The 14,594-nt window shown below is 43.8% G+C and overlaps 1 protein-coding gene across 1 annotated transcript in view; it reads left to right on the plus strand.

The window, feature by feature from the left end:
* Nucleotides 1-5,071, plus strand: part of Ston1 (stonin 1) — a 19,590-nt gene extending 14,519 nt beyond the window's left edge. The window contains exons 3-4 of the mRNA XM_029531602.1: nt 3,688-3,890; nt 4,578-5,071. Coding sequence (XP_029387462.1) covers nt 3,688-3,890; nt 4,578-4,652 — 278 coding nt within the window. The 3' untranslated portion in view covers nt 4,653-5,071. The remainder of the gene's footprint in view (nt 1-3,687; nt 3,891-4,577) is intronic.
* Nucleotides 5,072-14,594: the final 9,523 nt, after the last annotated feature.

Here is a 14,594-nt window from a genome sequence, read left to right on the forward strand (position 1 = left end):
TCTCTTTCCTAGGTTTTCTATCTCCAGAATTGTCTCTCTGTGATTTCTTTATTGTTTCTATTTCCATTTTTAGATCTTGGATGATTTTGTTCATTTCCTTCCCCTGTTTGGTTGTGTTTTCCTGTAATTCTTTAAGGGATTTTTGTGTTTCCTCTTTAAGGACTTCTAGCTATTTACCTGTGTTCTCCTGTATTTCTTTAAGGGAGTTATATCCTTCTTAAAGTCCTCTATCATCATCATGAGAAGTGATTTTAGATCTGAATCTTGCTTTTCCAGTGTGATGGTGTATCCAGGACTTGCTATGATCCTATGATCCTGGGCATGTTAGAGTGTCTGGGAGTGGAGCTTCCATTGTGTGTTGTGGGAGTGGTTGCAGAGTTTGGGCCCAAGTTCTGTTCAGGGTGCCAGCCCAAACTGGAAGGAACCTGTGCCACTGGTCGGGCGGGATTCCTGGTGGTGTTGGGGTCCTGCTTCTATCAGACTGAAAGAAATGCCATCCTAGTTTAGAGTTTATCTGTGGTGGTACTAAGGAAATGTTTGTAGGAATGGAAAGAGAGAGGAAGGAAGGAAGGAAGGAAGGAAGGAAGGAAGGAAGGAAGGAAGGAAGGACGGACAGGTGGACCTTCTCTGGCTCTTAGGTAGGGGATCATCTCATTCTCCATTCTCCTGGATGTCCACACTAGATGCTGTTCCCTACTCTCCTGGTGCCTCTGGGCAGCTCCTTCTGGGTCAGCCTCACTGGCTCGGTGGTTACAGTTCAGTTCTGGTGAGCAGGGGTCACGTGGGTGTCTGCATCTCCCTAGAATCCAGCGCTGGGCTGGGTGGAATTTCCTGGAGATAATGTAAGTTAGTGGAGTGAAGGGGTGAAAGGGCATCCTCTCATGACACATTCTTGCCAATGTATGTTCACATCACACATTCTTGGACAACTCCATGCGGTAGACAGGCTCACTTTCACAAGAAATGCACAGTGATTCCTTCCACTTTACACAGACACTATGTCTGACCCTTTAGTCCCAGCCAGCGACTGTCTCAGCACCAACGGAAAACAGCCTCAGACTGTATAGCTAGCCGCGTGCTCTCCTTTCCTTGTGTGTGTGTCTCTGTGTGAAAACGAGACCCAGGATTCTGATTTTTGTCTACCATGGGAGATTCAAAAGGGTAAATTTCAAAATTGATCTATGAGAACATGGTACTACGACTTCCAAACCATCTCCCCTGACCCAAAGACTGGAGGCAGCGCCATGTGGAGGTAGCTGGGATTTAGAAAGATGATTGCAGGCGGGACACTAGCCCTCAACTGCAGCTCTCTCGTGCCCGCGGTGCATGCCTGTTTCGCCCTCTGTTACCGGCTTCTTAGTTCTTTCCCCTGCGATTTGGTCCCCAGACAAACTTTTTTTTTTTAGTAGCTCAGCTTCAGATGTGGAGTATCTTGGGTCAGGAGGGAATGGCTATCAACCCGACCGAATTCCCACTCCAGAGCTGAGGAGTTACTCTGAAAGAATAATTACTAAGGCCTGACAGTGCCCCCTCGTGGTTCGTACTGAGATAGCAGGCTTTGTCAATTCTAAGTTTGACAAAAATGTTTTAGGCGCAGTACATGTTATCTTCATCTCAAATCCTGAACAAGAGTGTGCTTTTTAGGAGAGAAGTAGATGTCATGTCTATCGTTTAAAAAGTATTAGGTCTTCAACTCTCATGCATTCCCCATCCCATTTCATTGGGCGGGGGGCGGGGGGTGTGGGGGGTGTGGAGGAGGGCAAACAGCCCCAAGACATTTTCCAGTACAATGAATACATCAAATTAAATAATTGTCAGTGTCATTTTCAAGTCTAAATCTGTAGAACACACAGTTCCCCGATGGACAGAGCATGGTAATTGGATATACTAGCTTTAAGATCACTTGGCAAAGTAGTAAGTGCAGTCCGTCCATAACACTGCCTCTTCTCATTGGTCATCCTCACAACTGCCGTGTAAAACAGGAAAAGAAAAGGAAAGACAAGAAAGAAAGAAACCGAAGTGGCTGTGGACTGCGTGTCAGTGAGCTACTGCATCCTGGCTGCTGCTGCCGGAAGTCTAGACAGTCTGAAGGACTAGGAATCCTGCCTCTCGGCCTTTCTGATCTCTTTCTGTGTGCGGGTGGGTGGTTGCGTGCATGCGTGCTTGCGTGCGTTTAGTCTCGCCTGCAGTGATGTGAATAGCTATGGCCATTCAGAGGCCGCTGTCATCATGTCCTCTGTGTTTGGGGTGGAGCGGCTGCTGAGAACTGAGGGACGGCCTCTCCAGGCCTCTTACAGAGTCAAAATTCCTAAAAGAAACAGGTTAAAAGAATGAAAGGGGATTTATCTTTCAAAATAAATTCAGGCAAAGTCTTTTAAACTCCTGCTTTCGCGCCTAAAGCTATGCTCTGATGAAAATGTTCTTTCTTCAGCTGTATCAGTAGCACAGGGAGGAATTTAACCTAGCTTTTGAAATTACTTTTTAAAGTTACATTTATTTAAAGATAGATTAAACTGGATATGACTAAATGCTATGAGCAATGTGAGAGGGCCATGGGGCCCTTGTGAAGTCAATAGAGGGACACACACACTTTACTGTCTTGGTTTGTTGTTTCAAGGTAAGGCCTCAGGCTGGCCTCAAACTCACAGTGTCACCTCGGATAACCTTACATCCCCAATCCTCCTTTCCCTACCCCTTACATGCTGGGAATACAGGTGTGTCCAAAATCTCTCTCTCTCTCTCTCTCTCTCTCTCTCTCTCTCTCTCTCTCTCTCTCTCTCTCTCTCACACACACACACACACACACTGTAATTCCCACTTTAACTTTCTGAGCGCACCCAGTACCCCCTGGGTTTTGCCCAGAGTCTGACTCAGCATAGGGTAGATCACCGTCCACACAATCCACACAGTCCACTTCACTGACAATAAATGTTAGACTGAAAGACTGAAGGCCAGTATGCCTGTCTCTACACTGTAATCTGTTCCAGGAGAAACTTTTCAGGACCATGAGAGGGAATTTCAGTAGTGAAAAAAAGTGCATCCCGCCAAAACGAAAAAGTATTATATTGTATTCTACCTGAACAAAAAGAGCCTAATTTACTAGTCAGGCTTTTGAGACCCTTTGATCTAATGTGAAGTTTATCTTTGTATTATCTAAAATTAAATACTGGTTTAATCAATGACTGGGGGTTACTCAGTCTACTCAGAAAAAAACTTTTCTAGGGGCTAAAAGACACTGTGGCCAAATCAGATTTATATAAATATTGTTCTTATCTTTGGCTAGAAAACCTTTTTAATGTTTGTAACTAAAGCCATTTGTAGGAGATGATCTGTGGTAATGCAAATATACATACATACAGTGATGATACAGATAGACATACACATAGTGATGATATACATACACACAGTGATGATACAGATAGACATACACATAGTGATGATATATATACACACAGTGATGATACAGGCACACAGTGATGGTACAGGCACACAGTGATGATACAGGCACACAGTGATGATACAGGCACACAGTGATGGTAGATTTTAGAGCTGCTGCTTTCAGCCTGGCTGGATTCCTCCAGGCCGTTTGGAAGTTCGCTAATGGGGTTCTCACCACAGTGAGAAGCACGCTGTAGAACATTCCTTGGCCTACGAAGCATTCTGACCATTTGGTTTGGCTTCTTCTAGGTCCTGATCAGCCCCATTGTCTGTCATACAAACTGGAGCTTGGGTCAGACCAGGAGGTTCCCTCAGATTGGTATCCATTTGCTACCATCCAGTTTTCCATGTCTGAAGCCTGTGCCTCAAGGACAGAGGTGAGGTCGCTGGGAGTGGAGAGTGATGCCCAACCTCAGAAGCACGTGTGTCAGCGAGCTTGCTACAACATCCAGGTACCCCAAGCGCCCTGGTTCAAATCGGGGATTCTAGATCTGGGGTGGGGCCTGGCCTGGCTATAAATGCTTGGTTTTCCCCTTAAGAACCAGTCAGTCAGTCAGTCTGTCTGTCTGTCTGCCTGTCTGTTTCCCTTCTTCCTCTCTCACCAATGATACTTGACAAGGGAAAAGCTCAGAGCTTAGCCAGGGAGACTTAGAGGTCAGCCTTGACTTCTGTTGAGACCCACTTCTTTCTTTCCTTACTGGTGAAGTTAGTGAGGGCAGCTGCTACCCTATGCCCTTCTGTCTGTCCTGAAGGCCACACCTCCCCAAGCTGCTAGGAACTGTACTTTAGAAGAGATTGGCCTTGCCCATGTCCTGTCTGCTCTTGGGTCAGCCCCTTTTAGGACCACTGAATGTCCCTCTGGGCTCAACCTGCAGGACTGTTCCCATGTCAGCTTCTCAGAGCATGGCAGATTTCAGACAAACATGTGATGAGAGCCATGATTTTAGAGAGTTTCAAATCTGATTCCAGTAGGAAGGATCTTGGTTCCCACAACCTCACTATGGAGTGGGTGTGGGGCAGTGGACGGGTTTGTGTCTACCGGGTGAGGGGTCAGGTCTCTTGTCAAGATAAACAGTACAGAGAGCTGCTGTCTGTGCCATGTCTGTTAACATTGCCAGCGCTTTGTTTTCTCCTAACAGGTTGAAATAGAAAAGAAGTGGATTCAAGTAGATGGAGACGACCCAGATAAAACCGGTGGCTGTGTGACTCAGTAAACACAGCCCCTTGGGTCAAACACAGAACCTACCCACAGGGCAGGAAGTTCTGCTACTGTATGGTGGGACTGAGTAGCAGCCTTAGGCCAGAGATCCAGTGGCGAGTCCCAAAGCAGGCCATGTGCATACTACCCTTCGATGCTCTGGAGGCGCTGCTGTCTGATGCTGTCTGATGCTGTCTGATGCTCTGGAGGCGCTGCTGTCTGCTGGCCAGATTGACTGAAGGCTATTTGGGTTTGGATTACTCAGTGACTTTGTTTTGTAACCTGAGTTATGTGATTCCACATCTCTTCTTGCTTTCTGTGTGGAATGGTTCGAATGGACGAGAAGAGTTAGGAGGTACGACTTTGTTGGAGGAAGTGTGTCACTGGGGGTGGGCTTTGAGGTTGTAAAAGCCCAAGCCTGGCCTATTCTCCCTCTCCCTCTCCCTCTCCCTCTCCCTCTCCCTCTCCCTCTCCCTCTCCCTCTCCCTCTCCCTCTCCCTCTCCCTCTCCCTCTCCCTCTCCCTCCCTTCAGATCAGGATGTAGCTCTCAGCTACTGCTCCAGCATCATGAGTGCTATGAAGCTTCCCTATCCCCTACTCTGAAAATGTAAGCAAGCCAGTAAGCAGCACTCCTCCATGGCCTCTGCATCAGCTCCTGCCTCCAGGTTCCTGCCTTGTTTGAGTTCCTGTCCTGACTTCCTTTGGTGATGAACTGTGATGTGGAAGTGTAAGCCTTTCCTCCCCAGCTTATTTTTGTCCTAGTGTTTCATCCCAGCAGTAATATCCCTTACTAGGACTATTAGCTGAGAGCGTTTTTGTTAGAAGATGTGCAAAGTGAAAGAAAATGAATAATTCTAGCTATGTTTCTACGAGGAGACAGTTCAACTGCGGAGTCGGGGAGATGGCTTGCCAGTCCAGGGTCTAGCGCGGTGCTAGTAGCACGAGGATCTGTTAACTCTGCCTGGCGTCACTTTTACTATTTACCAGGATAAGTCAGAATCCTAAGCTTTATGAAATGGATGTTTTGAGAGCTTTTTTCAGTTTGATAAAGAGTCCTTCACGTCGTGTTAATATGCATTCAACTCACGCAGAGCCATGTTTGTGATGTGAGGCTCTTTTCCCCACGTACCAGGTTTGCTCTGAGTCAAAAAGTTAAGCAGCTGCTCCAAACCCCTTGCTTGTTGGCCTACAGAATTTATTTCCTGCATTTACATTCTGTTACATTCATTTTCATCTACTCAAATAGGTTAAAGCAAACACTTGTGATATTTTGTACCAATCATACTTTATTGCTCTCATTATTTTATAGTAAAGGCACAAAAAGCAAAAGTCTGAGATAAGAACGGATTATATTGCTCTATTTTAACCGTGTGATACGTCACTCATAATATTTGCTTGAAGCTCATTGTTGATGTATAGCACACATATGTATGTCAGTGTGTATCTGACAAAAAAACAAACAAACAAAAAACCCACCATCATTCCTTATGTTTTGGAGCAGGCACACTTCACTTTAGACAGCTTGGAACAAACGTGGAGATTGTTGAGGAGCCATGTTGGGAAATCCCAGGGGAGTTAGCTGGGTTAATCGCACCTTCTCTGAGGTATTTGATGGCCTCCTGCCTATAAAGAACTCACAGTGGAGGCAGAAGAACTTAATGCATATTCATATCACAAGAGAAAACCAGTGGAGGATCCCATCAAGGCACTGTTCTTCCTGTTCCAAAGATTGGCTAATATGTGTGGGTCACACTGCTCAGGTCTTTTACAAGTCACAATCAACCAGACTTTGGGGGCCCCCTCCAGCTTCAGTATTAAGGCTGGGGGGACTGACACAAGCTCAAATTGAGTGTCTGGAGCAACGTTGATAGCATTAACAGCGGGGTACAACTGCATACTCGTTAATTTGTACACCGATCGGGATTTCAAATATCCATTACTTAGTGTTAAGTCAACATTAGGGATGAGAGGCTTTTAAATACAGTCCTTCTGACCTTAGAAATGGCAGGAAGTCAAATGTGACTTCCAAGCCCTGCATGAAAACTTACTGGGACAGTATAAGAAGTAAAATCTCTCCCCAGAAGTCAGCAGTGATCTTCAAAATCCCTGCTTTTAAACAAGCCCAGGAGGGAATTCAAGAAGAAACACTCCTTTTAAACATCTTAATTTGGATAACTTTTTTTACTTGTGTGACCACTTTGGAGTCTGTAGCCAGCTAAGGACATCACTGCCCTGGTCTGGTCATTTGGGCAGCAGGGGACCACATTAACTGTGCTAATGAGCGCATGGGTCAATAGTTCCACGATCAGTTATGTAGGGCTGAGCATAAGAACACGTCCATGTCTGTGGGAATGGCTGTTTTTCAATTACAAAAGATAGGAAAGTCACACTCCTCAGCTCATCTTTACCTCTGGTCTGGGTATCAGAGAACTGCGGTTGCCTTTCATTCAGGAGCTATGTTTATTATCTAACCAATTTCCTACAACTTCAGTTAGACAGTTTTCCTTAACAATGACTGTTACAATGTTTCCTTAACAACGGCTGTTAAAATGTTTTACTCAGAATATGACTTCCTGACCTATTGTTACAAACACAGAACAGACTGAACTTGATAATCATGTAACAAAGTATTTTGTAGATTACATATTGATTTTTACAAAATTAAAGATGTATTTCAAATAGTTCTTGCTGTGCTGTGGACTTACATCTTCTTCTGCAAGGCCTGGAGACTTTTTTTTAAAAGGTGTGAAATCAATTTTAATAACCATAAATGATTGACTCTGTTGGGTGTATATACATGACTTCACTATTAAGGAGTCTCTGGACATGACGTCTTGGCATAGCCTAGAAAATGAATACCAACAAACTGTACTTGATTGTAGTAATAGATGATTAAGGAAAAAACTTTATTATTTATTTCTCTATGTGTGTGAGTGTGCACATGAGTGCAGTGTCCGTTGAGTCCAGAAGGTGTGTTGGATTCCCTGGAGCTGAAGTTTCAGGCAGTTATGAGCTGCTGGGTGTGGGTGCTTGGGAACTGAGCTCAGGTACTCTGAAATAGTAGTGTGGACTCTTTTTAACTTCTGGGTCATCTCTCTAATACTAAGGATGATTTTTTTTTAAAGGAGATATAATCATGACACATAAAGATATGGAATTAACCTGAATGCCTCCTCCCTAAAGACTGCAGTAGCAGAAGGTACAATCTTCCAAAGGAGAGAGGGAATCAATACTTCTATCCAGCTACGATACCTAAGACCACATCAACGACCATCGTGACACAGGAGTCCTACGGGTTCAGAAGTGATATGCATGCCTTAGCTGTAACCTACAGCTCTATAATTGGACTTAAAACCTGTTCAACAAGAGGGAGATCATGCTCAGTACTGGAAACCTAGTTAAATACTCTGTGCTGTTGAAGTCATGGATATTGGAGAAGAATCTATAACTACTATGTTACTGAATCATCATAATTCAGTAAATAGTCTAACAAGCATTTGTCTTAGTCAGTGGTCTATTGCTGTAAGGAGACAGGATGACCACAGAAACTCTTATAGAGGAAAGCATTTAATGGGACTTGCTTATGGTTTCAGGGGTTTAGTCCATTATCAGCACGGTGGCGCACAGACATGGTACTGAAGAGGCAGCTGAGAGCTCTACATCTTCTAAGGCAACAGGAAGGACAGAGCCTCTGAACCTGGCTTGGGCTTCTGAGACCTCAAAGCACATCCCCAGTGACACATTTTCCCCAACAAGGCCACACCTACTCCAACAAGACCACACCCCTTAATCCTTTCAAGTAGTGCCACTTTCTAAGTATTCATGTATATGAGCATATGGGGACCATTTTTATTCAAACTACCACAGTCTTTATATCCACAGATAAATATAGTGTAACCCCCTTATCAAGGAAACTTCTCTCTGTAACAGTTGGAGACCAATATAGAAAAACCACAGCCATTCAACATGCAGAGTTATTGAGTCTGGTCCCAAAGGGTATGTCTACAAAACACTCCTGCACCTGAGGCTCAGGGGACATTGCAGAAGGAGGGGCCAGAAAGATGTAAGCGTGAAAATCGCAGGGAATTTGCTGTGAAATTATGTTTCCCAGGAACATTGAAGCTACACCCATAAAGTCTCACCAACATGGCTGCCAAAACATGAGCTGAACGAAGATGACAACACCAATGGACACGCCAAACTGGGCAGAGAAGAGCCCACAAGGGCTCAGCCCTACACAAAGAACTATAGGCAACCGAAGAAAGCTTGGATTGGGAACATACCTACTGTTAGCTATCAAATACCAGATGATCAGCCCTAAAAACACACATACAGCAACGTTATGCTGATGGAGGTTATAATTAGTGATATATATCTATATGCATATATATGGAATAACAATTAATGAAAATAAGAAGCCATGAATTTGAAAGAGAGTAAGAAGGAATATATGGGAGGGCTTGGAGGGAAGAGAGAGAAGGGAGAAATGTTGTAATTATACTCTCAAAAAATAAAAAAGTTATGATAGAATTGTGACAGGAATATGAAACAAGCACATGAATAGGAATAAAATATGAATTCTATTTAACTCATTAACTACCGAGGGAACTGGTAAGATGTGTTATAAATGGGTTCAAGAAGCGTCAAATAGCAGAGACATGTGTAGGAAGTAAGAGCTTCTGAAACAAAGTAACAAAACGGTCCGCGGTTCTCAACCTGGGATCATGACTGCCTTGGGAGTCAGACGATCCTTTCACAAGGGTTGCATATCAGATGTTTACATTATAATTCATAACAGTAGCGAAATTACAGTTATGAAGTAGCAACAAAATATTATGGTTAGGGATCACCACAACGTGACGAGCCATGTTAAAGGCCTTAGGAAGGTAGAGAACCACTGTGCTAGATGCTCTGAGCCTCTGCTGACAATGGCCAACACAATCCTCTTAGCCTAACACAATCAGCTTGCCTTTCTGTGGACAAGGGTCGTGTTCATTAATACCAGTTTTCTTCAACTTACAGGACTAAATAACAATTCTAAGATAAAGTGTGCTGCTTAAGGTTTTGTGTTTTGTTTTTCTTTTTTGATTTTTCTACCCCAACATAAGCTAGAGTCACCTGGGAAGAGGAATCCTTGATTGAGAAAATGCCTCCATATGATTGGGCAAGTCTGGGGGCATTTTCTTGATTAATGACTGGCATGGGAGGGCCTAGCCCACAGGGGGTGGTGCCATGGGCAAGATGAACCAATCAAACAGCAAATCCCGGAGGGCACAGCAGTGGGCAGGCTCGCACTCTGTGGCTTGGGATTGGCTCCTGCCTCCAGGTCCTGTCTTGAATTCCGGCCCTGACTCCCTCAGACGATTAACTGTGACCAGGACTAGTAAAGCAAGTCCTGTTCTCCTCAAGTTACTTTGGTCTTTATCTTTGTCACAGCGATAGACACCAAACTAAGGAAGACCTAAGGAAAAGCATCGATGGCCTCAGCGAATGAGCGCCAAAGTCCTTTTGTCATTTTCTTTTTTGAGAATTAAAAATTACATTTTATTTATGTATTTTTCTATATCTTTCTTTTTGTCTTTTTCTTTCTCTCTCTCTGTCTCTCTGTCCCCGTCTCTGTCTGTTTTTCTGTTCGGCTCTTTGTCCCTGTTTCTCTCTCTGTCTCTCTATCTCTCTGCCCGTTTCTGTCTGTCTCTGTGGATGTCTTTGTGTCTGTCTTTGTGTTTGTCTTTGTGTCTGTCTGTCTGTCTGTCTGTTTCTGTATGTGTGTGTCCCAGAGATTAAACTCAGGTTGTCGGTCATGGTGGCAGGTGCTTTTACCTGTTGGGCCATCTCTCTAGCCCTACAATTTTTCTTGACACTAGGATGAGCTTTGTCCACAGAATAGAATCATACACTGTTGTAATATATAAACAACGTGTATTTAAAAAGGTCCTTTCTATCCCTCATAAGAAAGTGGGTATTTGATGAATTCAGTTTTTATTTAGCTGTTAAGGCTGATATCTCAAAACAGCATATAAAGGACAGCGAGATGGCACAGTGAGCAAGCAAATGTGAAAACCCCAAACAAAACAGAATCGCACCATTTCTTTGCGGGGACCAGGCTGTAGAGCATTGTCTTAGACCCTCCTTATAATCACAGAGCTTCCCTTGAATTGTTGAGGATCGAAGGACTGAGTGGCATCAATTGTCCTCGTTGGTTCTCTGCCAATCAATTCTTCCATGCCCCTTCCCCCACTTAGTCAGCTCTCTCCAGCTCCACCTTCACGTAGTCTGTCCTGCTCCTTCCCCTGGACATGGCCATTCCTTCCTGAGGACCCTTCCTACTAACCTTAACCCAGGGCTCCGGTGTGGGATCACGTGTACTTGGTGAGGTATTAGCGTTACCAGTGTGTGTCACTTGTGGTGAGCATGCCGTGAATTCAACCTGATTACCTGAATATTTCCCACAGTTACATGAAAGGAGGACTTCTTTTTCTTGTTATAAGTAAATTAGTAAACCCCTGCTTTAGCTGGTATTGAAATATGAATTTATAATTAATTTTCAGAATATTGGTGTCGAACCCAGGGTTTTTACACCCACTTCATAGCACACTGCCTCAAATTCATCATTCATAATCCATAATTAATTTAAAAAAGGGTAGTTGCTGGTTATGAAGCAAATAGTCAAGTTCCAGAATAAAATCAGCTGGTTATAGTGTGCCTTTAAAATCACTGCTGCCCATGGTTTGCAGGATTAAAGCTGACGTGAATGAAAGGCGCCCTTCCACTTTGAAGTTTGCCATCTACCCTTCAGGTATCGGCACCAGCGTGGACTTCCAGACCTCAAGAGAAAATGCAGCTTTTTAAATAACGTGATGTGTGCTGACAGGTTCTAGCCACACTAGCTAGGAAAGCCACCCCCCCCCCAAAATAAAAAACAAAAAACAAAAAAACAACAACAACAAACAACAAAACAAAACAAAAACAAAAACATTGATTTGTAGTGCACACTTGAACAGCAGATGGCGCTCTCGGGCAAGCCGCTGCTACCCGGAGTCAGAAGCTGTGTGTTTGGAGCTTGAATTTTGATTAATAAAAGATCCTGAGGACACTTTATAAGCATTTCAAAGCATTGTGAGTCCGGTGGAGCATAATTAAAATTAATGCAGTAGACAGTCTCTTTAAAGTATTTCTAATGCTGTGTCTAAAATTGCTGTTGAATACAATTTTACACATCCAAAAGATTTAAATACAACGCTTATCTCTAAGCATTTCTAACTATTAAAGGGACAGGAAAATGTGTCCTTTTTCTTCATTTTCAAACAAATGCTTTACAATCACTTATATGCTAAATCCTTCTACTTAAAAAAATACTTGTAAAATGATCCATCAATTCTTCTTCATGTGTCTTGGGGCCGGAGGAAGCAAATGCATGCTTGCCAAATACTCCATGCTACCTTGGCCCAGGGGCACGCCTTTGTTATCTTAGTAGTTAGAAAGCTTTCTCCCATGCGCCGGAACCTTTCTGAGTGGATTTAATCATTCCTTCATAAAGCACACCTGAATGCTTTCTTTCTAAAATTCTTCACATCATAAATAAGCCTGTAAATACAGTCTAGTCATTCCTAAAGGTGTCCTCCACACTGTGAGGCCAAAAGGGGGTGCTGTACCATTTTGAGTGGCCTCAAAATACTGTGTCACTGCAATTAGACATCTTGCTGGTCACTGAACATCTTGTCGGGCTTACCATCTTGTGTCTGCAGTTTCTTAGTAGTGGAAATAAAGCAATGAAAAAAACCCAGTGAACTCATATAAAGGGTATATAACGCTGGAAGAGACAGACAACCAACAGATAGCAATTTGTGATTATTGTTATGTAGAAAATCAAAGCAGGCTAAGGTAACAGAAAGTGGTATAAGGAGGTTGCCATGACATCTGGGCGAGGAATGGAGCGCTCCAGATCCTGCAGGGTAGAGGGAGTCCAGCAGAGGGCGCTGCGGGAGCACAGATACTAGAATAGGTGCTGGTCCTAGCAAATGGTGCAGATTATTCGAGGGTGGGTGAGAAGAGCAGATGAGAGAGGTCGTGGGTGGGTCGGGATGGAGTTATGCTAAGGCTTTCTGGGGAGTCGTCAGAACTTCAGATGTTGTGTTAAGACGAATCTGTGCAAAGGCTGCAGTGGTGATGTAGAGATCTTACAAACAGAAAAAGCAGTTAGAGTTTATTGAAATAACCCAGATTATTTAATTTGTTCATGTGGCTGTATACATTCTAGATTGAGTAATTGATAAAGAACAGAAGTTTATTTCTCATTGTTCGGGAGATTGAGAAGTCTAAGGTCCCAGCATTGTGAGGCTGGTAAGGTTCCTTTCCACACCCACAGTGCCTCCATGCTATGCAATTGCATCGTGGAGTCGGGGAAAGACCCTCCTCAAGTGTTTTTAAAAGGACACCAGGGACACTAATTCTCATTACCTGTGAACACCCTTTCTTGCCTTTTAATCCCAGTAGCTTTAAAGATGGATTTCAGCATAATGTTCTCATTGTTCTGAAAGCGGGAAGATTGGGGTGATATGATTAAGAGTGGTGACCAGAGATGGCAGATCCTTAGACAAACATATCTGAGCTATAGAAAGAACAGCGTTTGTTGATGGGTTGGGTGTGGGATAGGAAGGATGGAAAAGAAACAAAGATTATCCTTAGGGCCTATGACCTCCTGGTCTTTGGAACAGATTTTCAGTACTGGATTTGGACTTCTTTCTGTGACTAAGTCCTTAAGTCCAAAAGCAGTTGGTTATCCCCGTAATTTTCATGCCACTACCACACCAGTGAGCACGACTTGCCTGTCAGATCAGTATTATAGCATGCAAGAGTCATTGTTGAGTAATACCATTGATAATTTTTCTTCCCTAGTAACTTGCATCATCGAACCAGTAATATGAGAGCTAGACAGCAGGACATCAGGTCAGCTACAATTTGATTTGTCTGTGTTGTTTTGGAAGAAAGAACCTCAATTGAGAAAAAGCATCCCTCAGACTAGCCAGTAGGCATGCCTGTGGGCCATTAATATTAATATTAATATTAATTGTTGGTGTGGGAGGTCCCAGGCTGTTGGGGTTGGGGATACCCCTGAACAAGGTTGTCTTGTGTGGCGTAGGAAAGCAGACTGAGTTCGTCTTGGAGGGCAGTTGTATAAGCCACATTCCTCCGTGGCCCTTGCTTCAGGTTCCTGTCTTCAGGTCCTGCCCGCCCTGACTTGTCTCAGTCATGAAAGCGTAAGATGCAGTAAAGCCGTTTCTCTCCATGTCGGCCATAGTGTTTACCACTGTAATAGAAAACAAGCTAGGACAGATGGTATTCGGTGTGGTGGTGTCTGTGATGTCACCACTGCCACAGATTGCAGGGTTAGACAGATGTGAGCCAAGTGTGCCCACTTGCAGAGAAAGGCTGGTGGGTCTCAGCTCTTAGGTCCATATACAACTGTAGTCCAATGGTTGAGGTCAGCAACATACAGGTAGGGTCAGATAATGTGTGACATCACACTTGCAGGCTCTTAGCATCGCATAATATCACTCATGTAAGTATGTTGAATAATTTTAACACTACATACCAAAACAATTTGCTATTGAAATACAACAAAAGGTAATTTAAAAATATTATAATTGGGGCTGGGGAGTTGGTGCAGTGGTTAAAATTCTTTCCCTATAGGTGTGAAGACTAGAATTTGGATCCCTAGAACTCCAGCATAAAGCAGGGCAGAGCCCACCTGCAGTCTAACCATACAACTGCAATCCCAGCCCACAAAGACAGGTGGTAGCCAACTTGAAATTCCAGCACATGCCTGAAACCCTAGACCACAATGCCAGGTGCTAGCCAAATGTAATGTCAGCACACACCTGCAGCTCAGCACACACCTGCAATCTCAGCACACACCTGTAAAGTCAGCACACACCTGCAATCTCAGCACACACCTGCA

Source organism: Mus pahari, chromosome 18 (assembly GCF_900095145.1).
Source record: "Mus pahari chromosome 18, PAHARI_EIJ_v1.1, whole genome shotgun sequence".
Taxonomy (NCBI): domain Eukaryota; kingdom Metazoa; phylum Chordata; class Mammalia; order Rodentia; family Muridae; genus Mus; species Mus pahari.